General features: G+C 35.2%; 3 protein-coding genes across 6 annotated transcripts; all 3 read right to left on the reverse strand.

Moving 5' to 3' along the window:
* LOC124899349 (F-box protein CPR1-like) lies at nucleotides 1–729 on the reverse strand. Its single transcript, XM_047413966.1, has one exon. It carries the CDS (start codon nucleotides 604–606, stop codon nucleotides 73–75), a length of 534 nt encoding a protein of 177 aa, XP_047269922.1. The 5' UTR covers nucleotides 607–729; the 3' UTR covers nucleotides 1–72.
* A 9,271-nt stretch (nucleotides 730–10,000) lies between these two features.
* On the reverse strand, nucleotides 10,001–11,454 carry LOC107852086 (F-box/kelch-repeat protein At3g06240-like). The gene is made up of 2 exons (XM_016697140.2): nucleotides 10,345–11,454; nucleotides 10,001–10,187 (listed from the first exon to the last, which is right to left on the reverse strand). Exons 1-2 carry the CDS (start codon nucleotides 10,825–10,827, stop codon nucleotides 10,128–10,130), a joined length of 543 nt encoding a protein of 180 aa, XP_016552626.2. The 5' UTR covers nucleotides 10,828–11,454; the 3' UTR covers nucleotides 10,001–10,127.
* A 203-nt stretch (nucleotides 11,455–11,657) lies between these two features.
* On the reverse strand, nucleotides 11,658–19,324 carry LOC107864185 (SUN domain-containing protein 5). 4 transcript variants are annotated; one of them, XM_047413959.1, is made up of 5 exons: nucleotides 19,033–19,324; nucleotides 16,628–17,925; nucleotides 16,395–16,480; nucleotides 12,000–12,145; nucleotides 11,658–11,897 (listed from the first exon to the last, which is right to left on the reverse strand). In XM_047413959.1, exons 1-5 carry the CDS (start codon nucleotides 19,145–19,147, stop codon nucleotides 11,809–11,811), a joined length of 1,734 nt encoding a protein of 577 aa, XP_047269915.1. In that variant the 5' UTR covers nucleotides 19,148–19,324; the 3' UTR covers nucleotides 11,658–11,808. The 4 variants fall into 4 exon arrangements, 3 of the variants coding, with proteins under 3 accessions (XP_047269915.1, XP_016565962.2, XP_047269913.1); XM_016710476.2 differs by having other exon boundaries at nucleotides 16,628–17,979; nucleotides 19,033–19,323; XR_001672591.2 differs by lacking the exon at nucleotides 11,658–11,897 and adding an exon at nucleotides 12,537–12,679 and having other exon boundaries at nucleotides 11,912–12,145; nucleotides 16,628–17,979; nucleotides 19,033–19,322.
* Nucleotides 19,325–20,319: the final 995 nt, after the last annotated feature.

A 20,319-nucleotide genomic window follows, 5' to 3' on the forward strand; every position in this document is an offset into this window, starting at 1 on the left:
GTCTTGTTTTATATTTGAAATAACAAATAAAAGCTGAAAAGACTTGAGAAGAAAGTACTCTCCTCTTACAAGTTATATGTTACTCAATTGTTTTGATCTGAGCCTTGTCGGCCTTTCGTTTGTTGTTTCCTCTGTCCTTTCAGATGAAAAAGGACAAACTAGGCTTTCAATGTAGATTTCCGCACCAAGACAGCCATCAAAGTTTATAATATCCGGAAATTTGAAAGAGTCATTTCTTGAATTGTATATCATGAAAGTTGATCTAAACGCCCGCAACATTTCACTTTTATTTTGCATGACAAAAGGTGGTGGATGCAATTTTCGATTATCTGGATATCTGATGGTAAATTTCTTTATCCAAGATTCTTTAACGCCATACTCACTCATAACCCAAACGCATAAATGACTTCCTTTATAATCAGTAAAGACACAAAGATCACTTCCTAACTTTCCAACATGCAGTTCAGTCTCTCCTACTCCATAGGAGGGCTTGTCCACCTTTTCCCATTTCTCGTTAGCTAAATCAAAGGCAATAATGTACCAACCTTTATAGACGTTAAGAACAGGATCAGAAATATAACTACCTACCCCAATCAACCTTCCCATCCACAAACAAGCCGGGATCACGTAATGTCACCCAACAATAACCAACATTTTTTTTGATAAGGAATATCTCATCACAATAATCAACGTTAGTCCAAGAATCACTCTTTAGACTATATATTTTGACCTCAGTGTCATCTGAAATGTCATTTGGGCTCATAATATAGTTATCAGAAACACCAACTACTTTATAATCATCATGGAGCTCATCATACCCAAAACCATAACTCACAATGTACTTCTTCCATCTAGATGTAAAATAAGGCAAAGTCTTGTACTTTCTAGTTGTTGGATTCCATAGAAACGAGTATCCTTCAGAATTGGCAAGGAAAATCAATCCATTGCAAGAACCCAGAATTCTGATATATTTCCTGTCGTATTCGATGGGACAATCCAAGTCAAAAGCCTCAGTAACTGAGTCAAAAAATAATGACCTAACAGGAAATTCTTTAAAGTTCCGCTTATAAGCTCCTCTATAATTCACAGTAAGCATATGGTTGGTGTCTTCCTTATTATTAGCGGATAAACTGAGATGGATGTTGATGAATTCAGGACTAGAGATTAGCGCCAGCCAAGCTTTCGAAACAGACGTGAATTCCAAGAGGGATTTCACTGGAAGCCTCGAGAGGATTTTAGTAATGAGTTCCGCTGGCAGAATAGTGTTGGGTTAGAAATCGAGAGGGCGTCGGAAGCTTAACGTTTGCAAAACTTGAGACAATAAATCAGACGACAAAGAAAATAATACTAAAAAGGCATAAAATTATTATATTTTTTGGCCAATCGGCCTATATATTATAAAATTTAATATCAAAAACATTAAACCTATTAGAGAAATAATAGGAGAAATCTCTCCCTAAATAAAGATGTTTAATGACTACATTGTGGATGATGCTATTATGTTATGGTATGAGAAGAGAGTAGATGCCCAAAACCTTTTCTCCAAGAAAGAGGTTAGCCAAATATGAAAAAAAATATTTTCAAAGAAAAGTAAAAGTATTTATGGTTACTTTTATTTTCTTTATAAGAAAAAATAAAAATTAAATTTGGTAAGAAAATTAGGGCAAAAATCCTAAAAAAAATCTCCTTTTTTTGGCTTGATTTTCTTAACCTGATCCGCCTTCTTCATATCATATGCATAATTTTGGTTCTTTCACGTATTCTTCATTTATCTCTGCCAAAGATGTGACAGCAGGATTGTTGAAAATATGAATGAAATATCTTCTCCACATGTAGTTGGACAAAATCTTTATTATCATCCAATTGATTGCAAATTGATTAGAACTGCCTTGAACTTGTCTTCAACCTCGCTTTACCAAACCATTGGATATTTGAACCATAGGCTCTGATATCACTTGTTGGGTTCAAAATCGAGAGGGCGTCATGTGGAAGCTTAACGTTTGCAAACCTTGAGACAATAAATCAGACAACAAAGAAAATAATACTAAAAAGGCATAAAATTATTATATGTTTTGGTCAATCGACCTACATATTATAAAATCTAATATCAAAAACATTAAACCTATGGAGAGAAATCTCCCTAAATAAAGACTCTTTAATGATTACATTGTGGATGCTATTATGTTATGGTACGAGATGAGGGTCATGTCCAAAACCTCCTTTTCTCCAAGAAAGAGGTTAGTCAAATATGGAAAAAAATTATATTTTCATTTTAAAAAAAATAAAAGTATTTATGGTTACTTTTATTTTCCTTATAACAAAAAAATAAAACTTAAATTTGGTAATAAAATCGGACAAAAATCCTAACAAATAGGGATTGCCAAGTTTGAATCTTGAGTTCGTTTTCGGTGTCTGCTCCGATTTGGCTGTCTTTTGGAGGCTTTAGAATCCATTTTGGTTTGCAGAAATTGGAGCTCTATGAAGTTCAATCGTTGCCTAGGGTAGAGGTGCAAAAACTGATATAACCATAAACCATTAATACATAAAATCGGACCGAATCAGTGGTGGTGCGCACCAATAACCTAGAGTACATAGAGTCCTAACACCCATACGACTACTAGTGTAACGTGAATACAGTTCCTAGTATAGTATAAATTAAATACAATTGCTAAACAAAATAATAGGTATTTTAGTTGGTCTGGGGCTGGTAGAATAACTTGGCCCAATATATAGTTGAAGTAGGAAATTCACACACCTAAAAGTTGTGACATGAAACCTGAAAAATCAAAATCCGGATATTTAAGTGATTTTTCTTATATCCAATCTATAGTTTATACGAAGTTGAGAAAGAATGTGACATGAAACAATTAATCTGAAATAACCTTTTAATTAAATGGATGCTGATTGTCTTTATTTTGACTGTCCTTATACTATTAATTCATACCTAAATTAAATTGCAACCTAAAGATTTCATTAATCCCCATAATAATATAAAGTTTTTGATATGTTTTTACAGGAGCAATCCCTAAGAAAATAAATAATAGTAGTAAACTTTTCAAAAATAATACTTGATGTTCTCTTTTTCTTTTTCACTTTCATTTCTTTGATTAAGACCGTAACAACTTGAATAGATGATAAATTTGACTTGCACTTATGCCCTTATTTAGGCGATAAAGAAAGCAAGTGAAGCAGTCTAAGATTCCAAGTAATGTACTATGTTGCACCATCTTCCATTCTTAACGCGATCCAGCAAAGGGGAAAACAATAAGATGAACGATCAGATGAGAAGCTAGCCTTAGCGCAGAAGATGAATCATTGAACCTTAGGGCATTACCGGGCAACAATGGAGGATCATGATTTTGTTTGACATGAAAACGGGTGGATAAAAACCTTCATAGTTTGGACGATCATTTGGATACCTGATGGTAAACATCTTTATCCAAGATTCTTTAACCCAAACACTAAAATGAGTTTCCTTATTATTACGAAAGACACAAAGATCACTTCCCCAACTTCCCCATCAGTCTCTCCTACTCCATAGGAGGGCTTCTCCATCTTTTCCCATTTCTCGTTTGCTAAATCAAAAGAAATATTGTTCTTGCCCAAACTCATTTTCCTGTAAGAGTCTAAAGTGTTTAATATCTGATCACAATAATCAATACTAGTCCAAGAATCACTCTTTAGACTATATTATCTAACCTCAACTTTATCTACACCGCCGTCATCAGTGTACTTATAAAAAACACCCACTACCTTATAATCATCATGGAGCTCATCATATCCAAAACCATATACGGGAGAATAATCATGAAGCTCATCATTTCCATAACCATATCCAAAACCATATATGGGAAATTTGCCCCACCGTCGATATCTAAAATGAGGCAAATTCTTGTACATTCTAGTCGTTGGGTTCCACAAAACGCGATATTCTGAATAATGGTAAAGGAAAACCAATCCATTGCAAGAACCCACAATCACGCGATTATCACCGGCCTTTCCAGTGGGATAATTCACGTCGAAAACCTCAGCAACAGAGTCATAAAGTAAAGATCTAACAGGACATTCTTTACAAATCGACTTGTCTCCAAAATAAGGATTATTACAAATAAGGATATGCTGAGTGTCTTCCTTTTTACCTGATATTCTGAGATGCATCTTGATAAATTCAGGACTGGAGATTAAAGCAAGCCAGGATTTCAAGACACACCTGAATTTCAAAATGGATTTCACTGGAAGCCTCGAAAGGATTTCAGCAACCATTTCTGCTAACAAGTTCGAATCTTGCATTGAATTTGATGGAATGGAGGCTTCACAATCCATTTACCCCTTCAAGGCTTTACAGACGGCTCACAAATTTAGAAAAAACAATAGGGAAACTGACACTCCATATCTATTTGCACAAAAACTTCCATTTTTCAAAAGTAATGTCATGGCATAACCACTCTCCTATTTTAATTTCACTAACTAACCATTTTTCAAAACTGTATAGAATGTGTATAAAAATAATATAGAAACTGTATAAATATTATGTAAATACGTATCGATATAAGATAAATATAGAATCTGTATAGTTGTTGTATAAAATATGTATATATAATATATATATATATATATATATATATATATATTCATTGTTCTATATGTATATTTTTATATATATACGTATTCTATATAATCATTATATATATATGTGTGTGTGTGTGTGTGTGTGTGTGTAGTATAATTATTGTATAAAATATACGTATAGAACAATGAATGTGCTATAGGGACTGTATCAATATGGTATGAGGATTGTATCGATACAGTATAAGGACTGCATCAATATATTAAGTATTACGTCAATAAGGTATAGGAACCATATATGCGTAGGTTTTTCAGTATAAACTATATGAATATGGTATTGGAACTGTATCATTATGGTATAGGAGCCATCTATACCATAATGATACAAAATGCATGCAATAAACGAATGTTATTTTTAATTATCTGGATAATAATTGCAGTTAAAGATTGTCTCAAAGCTATATAAATATTGTATAATTATGTATTGAATGTGTATATATATTGTATAATTGTTATATGATATATCTATTGTATCATTGTTGTATAAAATATGTTACTTTTATATAACAAAAAAAATACTTTGTTTTGTATCTGATTAGTAAGAAAAATTAGCAACTACAATATTATCAATTTATATTAAATGATTAAAATAAAATAAAAAAACTCTGAAATTTTATAATTAAGAAAAGAATAAAGCAACAACCTCCACCAAAAAATGTAAGGATTTCTTTTAAAAAAAACACAACAGCTGAAAAGAAGAAGAAAAAAAAAAAAGGTCTCCGATGCCAATAGCCAAATGGCTAGAAATGGGGTTTGAAATTTCTTGGCCATTTTGTGTCCTTTTTTCAACCGAGTGACTGTTTATGTCTTTTCCCTAAAGGAATATTTATAGGAAAAATAATATAAATATACACCTTAACTTATCCTATGTACACAAATCTCCACTCTTACAAAGTGATTACAAAAATTTTAACTAATTATGTATCTGTAACAACCTCAATTTCACACAACTCTAATATATATATTATACTTCCAAATCCGAATAGAAATAAGAATTCGATTGACAAAGTAATAATGGACAAACACTAATGGGAAATCTACGAGTAACAGAGGGAGAAGGTAATTAGAAGGAGATGAGATAATAGACCATTGAAGGGTAGATGAGAGGATATAGACTAAGCCGAAGCTTCAACAATCTCTTCAGTAGGGAACTGCTCCCATTTAAGGTGTTTGCTTAACCCGAATTCCAAAGGAAATCCACTCTTTTGTTGGGCTGTAACTTCACCTCAGGCCCAAGTCCAAAGCCCATGACTGAATTCATAATAATACCCCTATCCTCAATAAGAACCTTGTCCTCAAGGTTCAAGACAAGGAATCCAACAAAAAGTAAGTTAAATTGTGACCAAAGTTTGATGGTGGAGAGTTGGATTTGATGTTCACCAGGTAGCAACATGCAATAACCATAGGACTCCTCGGTTCCTGCTGTTGTAAAAGCATATGAGTGATGCTGGTTTGGAAATCTTTTTGATCCAAACGCTGCAAGCATCGTACAACACAATTGATATATAAAAACAGCTTGCAACTCCCTTGAATAATTGCCAGAACCAGTGAGTAGTGTGTTAAACATCTTTATGATAGTGACTGCCTTTTCCAACCCATATTTGTGTGGCCAAAAGCAACAACAAATCACCTTGAGAAATTCATTGACATGCACAAGTAGAGGAGCATATGCTGAAAGCATAACATGAATGAATCCAGGAAACCTCACAAACATATCAGAATCAAGAAAAAGACCGAGACCCAAAATAAGATACGACGAAGTTCGCCTTGATATACGAACTACACCAAACATAGCAAACAAGAGCCCATAATTTTTGTTGACCAAAATATGCTGCATCCGTTCTGAGTATCATGCAACAAATGCCTTGAACACCACCTTTATTTTCTCCTCACTACCAAGCTCTCTCAATTTAGACAACAAGATACCGGGAAGATTACGCTCCTGTCCCGTATCAATCCAATTGCAAGAATTCCACAAGGTTGACATAATTAACTTATCATGATCCAAATCGCCCAAAGCAACACAATACACAGAATTTCTTATAACTCTAAGGAATATAGTAAGTAAATTAGAGCAAGGATCAAATGGCAACTCTAATCCAACTAAGAACAGTTCAAGCATCTCCTGGAACATTCCCGAGCCAAGTTGGTTCAAATGGACAATTGAACTATCCAATAAAGTTGCACCATTAAAGTACTGCACAACTAGATGGTTCTGGACAAAACAATAGAGCATAACAGAGAAAGAACCAATATTCCAGCCCACTTCATCCTTAGACAAGTAGCTAAGGAAGATATTTAATATACCAGCAGTTGGATAAGCAATTTGGTCAAACACACTAGCTACATAGTCTATCCTCCATATGTTGGCAACTTTTGTTTCCAAATTTAGTGGAATTCCTGCATATCTACAACGTATACCAAATTGCCGAAGCCCACACTCGAATAAAATAGGTGGAGAAATAGGTTCACCGGGATCAAAGGGAAGGTGTATAGATATATGATCAGGCATCAAGATACTAGCAAAAATTAAGAGAGGACTTCTTTCCCATAGTGATTCAAACACTTCATGTTCTTTTACTCAGGTCCATAATAAAAATTAGCAAATACCTGCCCCACATAAGTTTTGGAGTTCTCTTCATCGTGGTATGTTGTGACATTGCCTTTTTCATTCTCAATTATCAAAGGAAGCTCACAGGTTCCAATATCCCACAATATTCAATCTCTGACTCTTGATGTTTGTTGACAACCCAACCCATATTCCCGAAATTATCATCCATAACGGATAACTTTAGAAATATATGCTCAATTCGTTGAGACAAATCATCAAACACCTGGCCCTCATGTTTTGCGAAAAAGCCCTTTATTGACTCGTCAATTTCGGTAACTAGATCTGTAGAGGCAGGAGAATATTTGACAGGCTTAGACAAGTCGGAATCCTCCTCATCTTTGCAAGACGAGTTCACACCTGAAAGCCCGATATTTGTAGTGGCTAGCTGGGAGCAAGCCGATAGTGCGCGGTGCACATTGTCAAGTTTGTTGAGCATAGAAAAGTAACTCTCATCGAACTTCTGCAGCAAATGAAGGGAAATGTCGACATGGTTATGCCTCATGTTAGAGCTATTTTGAAAATGAATTCTCAATTACTCAGTGAAATGCTTCCAATCAAAAAGTTGCTTGTTGCGATACAACCATTGGAACCAATCATAAGCAGCACCATCGAGATAGAAGGGAGCAAGAGGTAACCAGTCCTTCTCGGGGAAGCCGAGGTTGGCAAAATAATGCGCGGCACGAAGAATCCACCCGTCTGGGTCAACGCCGCTAAACTTATCGAGGACCATCACTGTAATAGGAATACGATCGATGAAAGCACCAATGTAACAACCTAAATTTCACACAACTCTAATATATATATTATACTTCCAAATCTGAATAGAAATAAGAATTCGATTGACAAATTAACAATGGACAAACACTAATGGGAAATCTACGAGTAACAGAGGGAGAAGGTAATTAGAAGGAGATGAGATAATAGACCATTGAAGGGTAGATGTGAGGATATAGACTAAGCCGAAGCTTCAACGTAATTTGCATAATCTCTTCAGTAGGGAACTGCTCCCATTTAAGGTGTTTGCCTAACCCGGATTCCAAAGGAAATCCACTCTTTTGTTGGGCTGTAACTTCACCTCAGGCCCAAGTCCAAAGCCCATGACCGAATTCATAACAGTATCTTCCTTAGATATGTCGAAGAGGTAATTATGCATCTCGACGGACCCAAAATCTGAGAACAAATGGTGCTTGTGTTTGATACTAGGTTCAAAATAGTCCCTTATAAATCTTTATTAGTCTTTCTCAAATTTTTATCTAACTAGTTAACTTATTCATGCTTCGCGGGGCCAAAAATAAAAAAATTATGAAGTAACATCTTTTTAGTATATTACTTTTTTAGTAAATTAAAATAACTATTTTTAGTATAGTAACAAAGCATTTATATTTTTTTCTTTCTATCCTTCCTTTCATTACATATTACTTGGTATCTGTTGACCTAACACATCTTTTATGAAAGCTTTAACATACAATTACGTTTCTTCTTAAGGATTGTATCTCCAAAGTCAATATTGGATAAGTAGAGACAGATAAAACACGGAAGATAGGATTTTTTTTTAACTCCAGCCTAAAAAAAAAATAGATGGAATATAACTTCCAGTTCACAAAATATAACTTCATGAGTGGATCAAACTCAAGGGATAGGAATATAACTGTTTGTCACTTCTGAAAGTTCACTAGTACATAAATAACTATTAACAAAGCGCCGCCGCGATAGACCACAACTGATGTGACAGGTAGAAACACCAAATGTAGGCTGTTCTGGTGAAAGATCTGCGTTCGACATGTAACAAACAAAACAAGCATTAGAAACTGTTCGTTTTGTTGTAGCAAAGTAGTTGGACTCAATGTCTAGACCTGTGCAACTTTAAGTAGTATATATGTTGTCTATTATAAATATCAAAACAAGAAATGTTTAGAAAAGGAACAAGCAGTACTCGTGTCAATCTGATCATATTAAGCTGCAGAAAAGAAGTAATTAGGTGATTCAACGCTGCAGCTTTACATATAAACCATGACTCTCTATGGCTCCAATCGACACAACTAGCAAGCGTTTTGATCTCTCACGGGTGAAAAGGTTGTTATATTGTACTGGAATAGAATATAAGAAATTCATAAAAATGTGGACAAACTGCATATACAAATTTTCGTTTATTGATGGGTAGGTCAAACTATAGATAAAATTTGCCGGTCTGTGTAGAAACAACAATAACACAGTTGGTGTATTCCCACATAGTGGGGTCTGGAGAGGATAATCTGTACGTAGGCCATACTAGAAAGGTTGTTTCCGATAGACCCCAGCTCAGTACCGGCTCAGTATAGTATAACAAACACCAAACACAAAAGTACCAAAACTAGTCTGGAAGAAAAAACAGGTTTAAAGGTATCCTTCACATGCGCGTATTGTTCTATATTTAACATAGCAAACAGAATTTCAAAGAACTTGAGAAGAAAGTACTCTTACCAATTACTTGAGCTCTTTAAGCCTTCCTTGTGTTGCATTCTCTGTTTCGTCAGATGAAAAAGGACAAACTAGGCTTTCAATATAGATTTTTGCATCACAATAGCAATTAAAGTTGATAAAATCTGGATATTTAAATGAGTCGTGTTTTGAATTGTATATCATGAAAGTTGACCAACACCTAGCCAATATTTCACCATTATTGGACATGAAAAACGGTGAATACTAATTTTGATAATCTGGATACTTGATGGTAAACATCTTCATCCAAGACTCTTTAACTCCATACTCCTTGATAACCCAAGCACTAAAATGAGTTTCCTTATAATTACTAACGACACAAAAATCACTTCCCAACGTTCCCAGACACAAATCAGTCTCTCCAACTCCGTACGATGGCTTCTCCAACTTTTCCCATTTCTCATTAGCTAAATCAAAAGACAAACACACAGACCACTAGCATCCCAATGAAGCTTCCCATTCGCAAACAAACCTGAAGCAGGTGATATCAGTTCTTTAGAATAGCATGAATTATTTAATATCCCCCCACAATAATCAACACTAGTCCAACAATCACTTCTAAGACTATATATTTTGACCTCAACATCATCTGAACCTTCAAAAATATACTTATAAAAAATACCCACTACCTTATGATCATCGTGAAGCTCATCATATCCAAAACCATAACTGGCATAACTTTTCCATCTAGGTCTATAATCAGGCAAAGTCTTACGCTTGCCAGTTGTTGGATTCCATAGAATCGAATATTGTGAATTTGAATAATGTGCGAGCAAAATCAATCCATTGCAAGAACCCGCGAGCCTCGTATCTGTCCTGACGATTCCAATGGGACATTCCAAGTCGAAAGCCTTAGTAATAGAGTCATAAAAGAAAGAGCTAAGCAGACATTCTTTAAAAATCCAGCTATTTCTTTTACGACCCAAAATAAGGAGATGTCGGATATCTTCTGTGTTCTTAACAGAAAATCTAAGATGGGCCTTAGCAAATTCAGGACTCGAGATAAAAGCAAGCCAAGATTTCAAAACAGACTTGAACTGCAAGACAGATTTCGCCGGAAGCCTCGACAGGATTTCACTAATGAGTTCTACTGGAAGAATAGGGATTGTCATGTTCGAATCTTGAATTGAATTTGATGAAATTTGATTTTGAGCTCTTTCAACTGTCGATTGTTGTTTTTGTTGTTAGTCTCACTATTTTTGATATTTAAAGGTTAATTTTCCGGATTTAGACTTTGAAATCTATTGGAAGTGTAAATTAATTTTTACCTTAATTAAAACTTTTAAATCAACTAATATTATGTATTAATTCTTTCCTTATTTAATGACTTTATGTACATATAAAGAGGGAGAAACATAATATTTAAAAAAATTCACCGAGATTCTTTCTTGCGCCTTTGTATGTGACTGCTTGGATTTAGGATCTTATAACCTTGTAAGAACGATTCTTTAAGAGAGGTGATTAGTTCGTCAACTTAATATCTTTTGCTAGTATTCGTAAAATTAAAGTAGTCATATAGTAATTATTGTCTAATTCTCTTCGAAATTGGAGTCTAGATCACTCTTGATTAAGTTCTTGAATTTCACATAATCTTTCCTCTTAAAATCGAAAAATCTCCAAGGATTAGTGGCTATTGAAACTCGGTGGATAACGGAGTTGCCTCTCTACCCTTCTCTATTTAAATACCATGTTTCCGTCTGCACTGCATTTAAACCTATAATATACTTTTAGTCTATGTTGCTCGGACTCTTCAAAAATGTCAACGGATGTGTCAGATCCTCCAAAAATAGTGAATTTTTGAAGGAACCGACACGAGTGTGGCAACATTTTTGAGAAGTCCGGTGTCCGGGAAAGGGCCCCACCATAAGGGTGTATCGTACTCAGCCTTACCTTGCATTTCTGCCAGAGGCTATTTCCAAGGCTTGAATCCGTGACCTCCTCCTGATCACATGGCAGCAACTTTACCAGGTACTCCAAGGCTCCCTTTCGAGCAGCTTAGCTTTTAGTATGTTACCAAAAGTATGTTACAAAGGGCCACTCCCCTCTTAGTAGTATTCCTTAAAGAATATGGGAAACATGATGCTAGTCCATCATCAAAAATAGTTCATGATCTTCAGAGGCAAAAGTTCTCCCCTAGTTGACTTGTTTTCAATTAAGCTTTCCAGAATGAGTGGACAAGTTTCTACAAGTATAAGATTATCATAGCAATGAGGTTAGTAGATTTAACTATAAAACAATGTGACAAATGCAATTAGGCTGCTGCTAACAAGAATCAACAGCCAACCTCGGCTTGTCGCGAATGTTGTTTGAAATCTATCTGAAATTAACTTAAGAATTGCAATACATGCAAAAGATAAGCTGATTGAGAACACAACCAATTCTTTCCTTTCCAAACTCTCTTGCTCATCCATAACCTTTTCGACGTCTAATCTGCAAAAGAAGTTCACAGCAGATAATAGGAAAGAAAAATCAGTTCAGACTCGAGCATTGAAAAAAATCTACCAAATATGAAACAAAATCCATTACAATATTCAGTACAGTTTTACCAACTAGAATAGAACAGGCAAACTTAACATCCAAATCTTTCACCTGTTCATTCTGAAACACAATTCGCTGCCAGGGGAATTTACAATTTAAGTTTTAATGCCGAACCCCTATTACAATTTACAACATTTGCTCGGACATAATAACTTCTCAGCATCTTCAGTATACGAATGAATTAGCGACAGGATATTAGGGGAACCTAAAGAACTTGTCTGCACCTAGTTTTATCATTATAAATACGCTTCTTAAAGATATCTATCGAGTCATTAGCACTTACAGGGTCCAGACTGTGTCATCAGGTTTGGTCCTTCTCCAGGTAAGCAAGCAATGTCAATAAGCACATCAACCACCAAATAACCTCCTTTCTCTACTTACCCTTTCATTACTTTCATCGTAGTTTTAGCTGATAATGACTCAAACCTGAAATGATGCAGTAACACCCAATGACCTTCCTCGTTCCATCGCTAGTTAGGATGAATCAAACAAGAAAGAGATTCTCTTTCTTACAAACAATATTTTATTTTCTTGATCAGATTCTTATTCCATGCTTTACTCAAAAAAAATGCTCATTCAGGAGGCACAAATAAGACAATCCTACAGTTGTTTGAAGCTGCTTCGCGACTGAAAGTGAACTGGGAAAAAGCAATCTGTTCCTTATTAAGGAGGTAGAAGATTTTCAGAGTTTGGCAAGTTTTCCGGGCTGCAAAGTGAATAATATTCCCACATTATACTTGGACGTGCCTGTATACAAGGACACCAAAAAGTACAAAACCTACAATAAGATACAGACTTTGTGCTGCTTTTCCTAATCTGTACATTGCATGAAAGTGACTGTGAATTTGGGTTGTAACATCTAATTCAGTCAGTTCTTTTGTTCTACCACTTTTTCCATGGCCTTCAAAAGTGCTGAAGAAATTGGACAAACGAAGAAGAGATTTCCTTTGGCATGGATGCAAAGAGATTAAAGGTTGTAACTTGGTCAAATGGGAGATGGTTTTTGAAGAGCAAAGATAGGGGGGGTTTGGGTATCGGAGATCAGAGTAAATAGAACAACAGTATACTGATTATGTGGTTGTGGAGATATAAAGAGGAGGGGCAAGCTCTATGGAAGGACATGATCAAGTGCAAATATGGTGAAGAGGAAGACTGGTGCAGATATGTTAGTACTGGTACTTATAGAGTTGGGATCTTGAGAACTATTAGAAACTTACGGCCAAAACTAGAGACCAATACATACATAAAGGTGGGAGATGGTAAAAGAACAAAATTCAGAATTCGTTCCCAGATTTGGTCAAGGACAGCTGGTCAACACAAGAATGGAACCTGTCCTTCAGAAGATTACTGAATGATCGGGAAGTGAGGAGAATGGCCAAATTGCTAAAAGAAATAAAGGAATTTCCAGGCACCAACAATAGCCCCGATTCAGTGAGATGGTTACACAGTAAGGATGGGGCGTTCACTGCTCACAGGGCCTATAGAATGGATGGCAACCAACATAGCAGCAGTCAACAAAGCTGGTAGAAGAAGGTGTGGAGAAACTCAACACCAACCAAGGTAAACTAATTTACATGGTTGGTTGCTAGCAGGGTTTGCCTGACACATGAAGTCCTGAAGAAGAAAGGAATGACTATAGTATCTCGGCGTTCAGTATGTTGGAAGACAAAGAGACCAATATTTGCACTGCAGTTTCCCAACACAGATTTGGGCCATATATTTTCAATCTCACAGAAACAAAGTAGAATATGCCTGAACACACTGCAGACTTGTTGAGCTGAAGGATTTGGAGAGGGGCAGCAAGAGTCAGAAGGCACGGTTGAGATTAATGCCACATTGCATACGGTGGTCAGTTTGGAGAGAGAGAGGAATAATAGAAATTTTGAAGATACATTCAATTCCATTCATAAGGTTAAATGAAATAGTATGGTATCTCTCTTTTTGGGGTAAAGAAATCATTTGCCAGCACATGTAAGAGAAAACAGCACCCAGAAATAGCAATGAAAATGAAGCTAAGTACATATCCTCCCTCTTTAAATTCAGAAGCCTCCCCAGGCTCCTTATACTAATTAGCAAGGCAATGCATTGCCTGTGATACACTCAACTTAAACAGAATCCTTTTGTGAAAGTAATTAAGCACCGAATTTCCTCACGGTATTCAAAAGTCTTTTTTGGTGGTGTAAAAGTTTAGCAGCAGGTACTACTAGCATCAAATGCACCTATAACTGATATTAATCTGGTGCATATCGACACACTTTCAAATGGGCTACAACTCTGTCTCGCTGCTAGCAGAGATAAATGAAGTGATACTAAAATATCACTTGGCCTATTGAAATACTCGCTTTTATTGGAGGGTTGCAGATCTCTCTCACTTACAGCTGAGACAATATGAAGAGACATAGAATTGTCACTTGTCCATGAAATGTGATTTGACTAGTTCACTGCATGAAAAGTGAATCATTACAAAACCACCACATGTATGGAGACTTTGTTAACTCGAAACCATATCTTCAAACCCCCTATGATTCTCAATAAATAAGAAACTAAAGAAGATTGTTCAGTTTGATGATACATTACAATTAGTTCCTGAATGGGCGTGATTATTCATTATGCCGAATTATGGTTTTCTTTCATAACATAACTTAATCTATTAATGTCGGGGAAATCCCCGTAAGTATAACAAAAGGTGGTTCTATATAATGCGGGAATACTGAATATGATTATGGAAAGCTAACAGAAGAACAATGACAAAGAGCACATCGACTCAAGAAATAACTCGACCACCAGAAACACTATATCCACAAGTAAAATAGGCAATGAAAAATGATATCATCCTAGTGGAAAGATATACTTAACAATCTACCCAAGCACCTTCTGGGTTCAACTGATTAATGTTGGGGAAATCCCCGCAAATATACCAAAAGGTAGAGAAACCTAGCCACATATGGTTCTATATAATGCGGGAATACCGAATGTGTTTATGGAAAGCTAACAGAAGAACAATGACATAGATCACATCGACTCAAGAAATAACTTGACCTCCAGAAACAGTATATACACAAGTAAAATAGACAATGAAAAATGATATCAGACTAATTTGAAAGATATACTTAACAATCTACCCAAGCACCTTCTGGGTTCAACTGATTTGATATCCGTGCACTTACAACAAATAATACATCATTTTCAGGCATAATTAATGCAATGTCGAGACAAGAGAGGGTTGCTGAAGTGGAAAGCACCCTCCACCTCCATTCGAGTCACCAAGGGAGCAAAAACTGGGGAAGCTCCTAGGGAGGGATAAAAATAAGTGTTTTTGTGACACACATGGTTATCATCAAACCTTTCCATAACGAATTTGAATAGATTTCAAGTTCTCGCAACTTCTGTTGTCATACTCGACTCAAGAAATAAATAGACTGCCAGAAATGTTTTATGCACAAGTGGAATAAGCCAAGAAAAACTCTATAAGTTTGAGAAACGGATAATCAACAATCCATCCAAGCTCCTTGTAGATTCAATTATTAGAAACCCATTTGCAAGCATAAACTCTAAGAATCGCTCTTCAAAACATCCAGTAGGCATTTCAATGGATTCCAGCTTTTCTACATTCTAGTGTCAAATGAATTCCTTAGATTTGTAATAGTATGGGCCACAATAAATGGATTTGGAATCTTTACTACTATCAGGTTCACATATAAACAATAGAGTTTTCTTACTCTAGAGATTAACTTTTTTCCTGTCCATCAACCTCATTTTTACTGGGAACAGGAAATATAATTATGCTGAGAAAGCTGCTTTCAGCTTTGCATATTAAACTACTACAAAAAAAGGCTCCAGCTTTTCTTTTTTGAGGTGCTAGAGAAACATAAGACAAAATCTAAAATGGACCATTCACTCGGTACAACATCAAACTCCTATTGACTTCCTAAAACTTTGAAATTCCTCAAGGTTCATGTTTTTCAAGCTCTTTTAAACTTCATATTCAAGTTGAGATTCAGCAAAATCTGCGGCTATTGGGGACACAAACCTTAAAGAAGAAAGAATCAAGATAAATAGACGCAATTCACTCGGATAATAACACAAAATCAATTTATTCAATGATACAAGCTAGTTAAGGGGATTACATGAGATATACTACCTTAGCATGTGATTTCCGTTGACCAATAAATCCAATTGAGCTAAGACAGAAGCTTTCCAAGATTCAAGATCACTATTTTCTTTCTCCTGCAAGGAAAAAGAACTTGCTTTTATGAATGAAATGTGTGCATTAGTCTGCTCATTAGCAACAACAATGTAACACCCCAGCATCCCTCCTGTGTTTTGTCGATGTGGGAGTTGGGGTGTTACAAACAAGGAAATAGTTACACATACCGTATTCTCTTTCCATTTCAGGAGATCCTTGATCTCCAATTTGCTTTTCTCTAGGAGATCTGAAACTTGAGAAATTTCATTATCCAGCTCAGGCAGAATGTCACCTTGCCTCTTGCTCAGCTCTTTAATGTACTGCTCCAGGACAGACAAGTTCAACTCAAGTGCTCTCACCTTCTGCAGCAGTATTTTTAGAACTGCATCACCGTGAGTTCTCCCATTTGACAGCTGCCTATGTTTTTTTATAAACTCAGGGCCAGTGGTTATTGTTTGTTCTTTCTTTGTTGCATCTAATTGAAGACCTTGCCCTTCATCAAAATTTTCTACCTCCTTGTTAGCAGATTCAACCACATTTTGAACGACATCCTTTGGTTCATGGTAGTCAGAACCCGAATCTGGTATCATAGACAGCACAGCAGTTTTATTAAGGTTTTCCATTTTATCAGCAGAAGATTCTGGGGAAGTGACTATAAGATCCTCAAGCATCTGCTCTATTGCATCAATACCATATACCTCGATAAAACTGATAGTACAGTAAAATTCAGAACCATAATGCGTGAGTAAATTTAGTTTCAAGTATCTAAGCCATTTTGGTTCAGGTAGCTTAAAATACTGAGCATGCTTCACATTTTCAGCAACAAAAGTTCCCAGTGGATTCCATGTCTCCGTTGGATATATCAAACTCCCGGATAACTCAAATTCTTTGAGCCTAGATGAATAATGCTCGAAATTTGCAATTTTGACTGCATCAACTAGAGTTTCATCTGCAAGCTCAATAACAAAGAATTTCTCACCAACAGAACAAGGGTTCCTGAGATACTTATCATGATCCTTGTTCAGTACATTGTTTGCTCCTTTTGCTTCTTTATTATGGGCCACCACTTTAGCACCCTTGGATGATGAGGCATAATTGTAAGGCGTACCATCAGGCTCAAGCCTGTGGGTGATATTTACTAACTGACTTGCTGTGCTCCCTCTCTTTTCTTGTTCCGTAATGCTTCTGAATTCTTCCAGATTCGGATAGGTCAAGAGAGTTCTTCCATTTAGTAGCCGATCTTCATTACGACGGATATGCACTACTTGTGGTTGCAATTGGCATTTTAACATGTTGTAACCTAAAATAGTTGAAACGGCATCCTCTAATGCACTTGTTTTCTGAAGTGAATGCACAAGGGTCGCATTGTTATCATTAGGACTACAAGAATCATTAATCTTAACTGATAAGTTGAGTTCCAAAAGTACTTCAGTTTTGCAGTTCTTCCCTCCGTTTTCTAGAAGCGGTTGAGTGGAGCCGTTGAACTCTGTATCATTAACACTATAATTTGTTACAGTCTCAGCATAGGCAAGAGAAATCCCTGAAGAAAATTCCATTGGGACGACATATCAGTTAGAGAATTATAAAAGACCATCACTATCCTATTTGCTCTGTATATATACATTACGCTCCACATGCTAAACGAACCTCACAAATCACGCCCACTAAACATAAATTATATACTTAAGTTTTCCAACTACATAAACTGACATTTGGGTGAGAGTTAAAGGACCAACAATTGTGAAAAGCAAAATAATTCACATCGAGCAATGCCATAATCAGAGAGAAGAAAAGAACAGGAGCTACTGAAATTTCACACAAAAATCGAGTCTAATAGGAAACAGCCTACTCATGCCCGGTGTTTATGCCAAATCAATAAATACATCTCACGTGTCGTCTTTTTCTCTTAAACTTATAAGCAATTGTTTATAACTCTATTTTAAAAAAAAAACTTTGATTACTTATTCACTTACTTTCAAACTCCATAAACAAACTTCAAGCATCAGAAGAAGCCACTTTAATATTTTCTGAAAGATGATTCATAATAAACCGAAGAAAACTGAAAACAAACCTAAGTCATCTCAGGTGTAACTAACCTCCTCATTCAACTAAATTAGTTAAATTGGCAAACACCATATGCCCAAGGAAGTCTTTTTAAACAGCTAATAGCACTGTATTACACTAGATGTTCATTGAAGAGGACAATGATCAAGAAAGTAACAAAGGTTCTTTTTAAACTAAGCTCTTCCTGGAGCTAAATTAGCTAAATTTTAAACACCATAGCCCAAATAAGGATCTTTTTTCTACTAAGCTCCTCCTGGAGCTAAATTTGTAAACACCATGTACCCAAGTAAGTCTTCTTTTTTTTTTTCCTTTTTTCGATAGCTTGCGCACATCTCAACTAATTCCTCAGACAGCACTGAAATTACACTAAACATTCATTTAAGAGAATAATTACCAACACATAAAACTCTCTTTTTTGGGTTTTTTAATTATTTTTATAAAATACCCACGCTATAAAAAATCATTTCAAGAAAGTGTACATGTAATATATAATGAAAGAAAACCCAAAAGGGTGTACAAGAAAATTTACCTCCATTTCCATGAAGAAACTCAGAACAAAAAATGAAAACTGTAAAGAATAGGGACAAAGACAGGTGAGGTTTGGAGACTACATCGTTGTATACGATGTTACGAGGTTGCTTCATCTCTTCTTGTTAATACTATGTTTCATGATTGGGTGTCAGATTGCATATGAGTACAAATTTTATTGAGTTTTTTAATGAAGAAATGACAAATGGGAATCTTGTTTTTGTGGTTTATTGAGGAGTTTTTGTGAATTTTTTTAGTGCAGAATAAATGCATCGAGTTCCCCAACAACCGGAAGCTATTTTTTTTTTTTTGTGATAATACTCCTGAAAATAAAACTTTAATCGAATTTTCAATTGAGTATACCGAACTTTGTAAAAATCTTTTTTTTTTTATATTTTAATGACATATATCTGTCCACTTGGACACGTATAAATATGAGGTTGGCGCATGTATTACACCATCATCTGCTAAAAAATACAGGTGTAAAAACGAGATTGGCGCGTGTATTACACCGCCAGCCGCCGAAATTGGGTATAGCTTTTTGGGGGAATTAAATCCACTTTAATAAAAAGTGCAGGGGTAATAGGACCTCGTAAAGTTCAGTATGCTGAAAATCCGATCAAAGCTAATTTTTTGAATATTATTCCTATTTTTTCTTTTTCTTTTATTTTTGATGAAATTGAAATTAATCTAATACATAATCAGCTCCTTAAATACAAGAACTTGAATTAAATCCCTTAACTATTAGTGTTCTAATTAAATACTTTCAGATTAAATTTTGAGAAGGTTTAAGTCAACCATATGTCATTTTATTTAATTATATTCTCTTCATTTCAAAATAAATTAAATTATTGGGATATGACACACCCTTAAAAAACATCTGTTAGGACGTATGTTACTTTTCACTATCCTTTTAATTGTTCTTAAATTACTAGACGTAAAGTAAAAGATATTTTTTAAGGAGTGTGTCATATCCCAATAATTTTTCAGTTGGAATTTAAAAATTCCAACATGTCTCTTGAACAATAATAAACAATTTATTTATTTTGAATATTAAAAAATAGTTTAACAATTCATTTATATTGGAATGGAGGGAGTACATATTTACATATTTTTTACTTGTATATAAGTAAATTTTTTTTTTTATTTAAGGTTAATGTACGAGGAGATAATATATTTTATATGGGTATATCTAAATGAAAACACGCTCAAAAGTATTTAATATGACTTTAAATTTATCCTTTCTTCCATCAATTGGATTCTAATTATCGTTAACATTGAATTAACC

This window comes from Capsicum annuum, chromosome 1 (assembly GCF_002878395.1).
Source record: "Capsicum annuum cultivar UCD-10X-F1 chromosome 1, UCD10Xv1.1, whole genome shotgun sequence".
Taxonomy (NCBI): domain Eukaryota; kingdom Viridiplantae; phylum Streptophyta; class Magnoliopsida; order Solanales; family Solanaceae; genus Capsicum; species Capsicum annuum.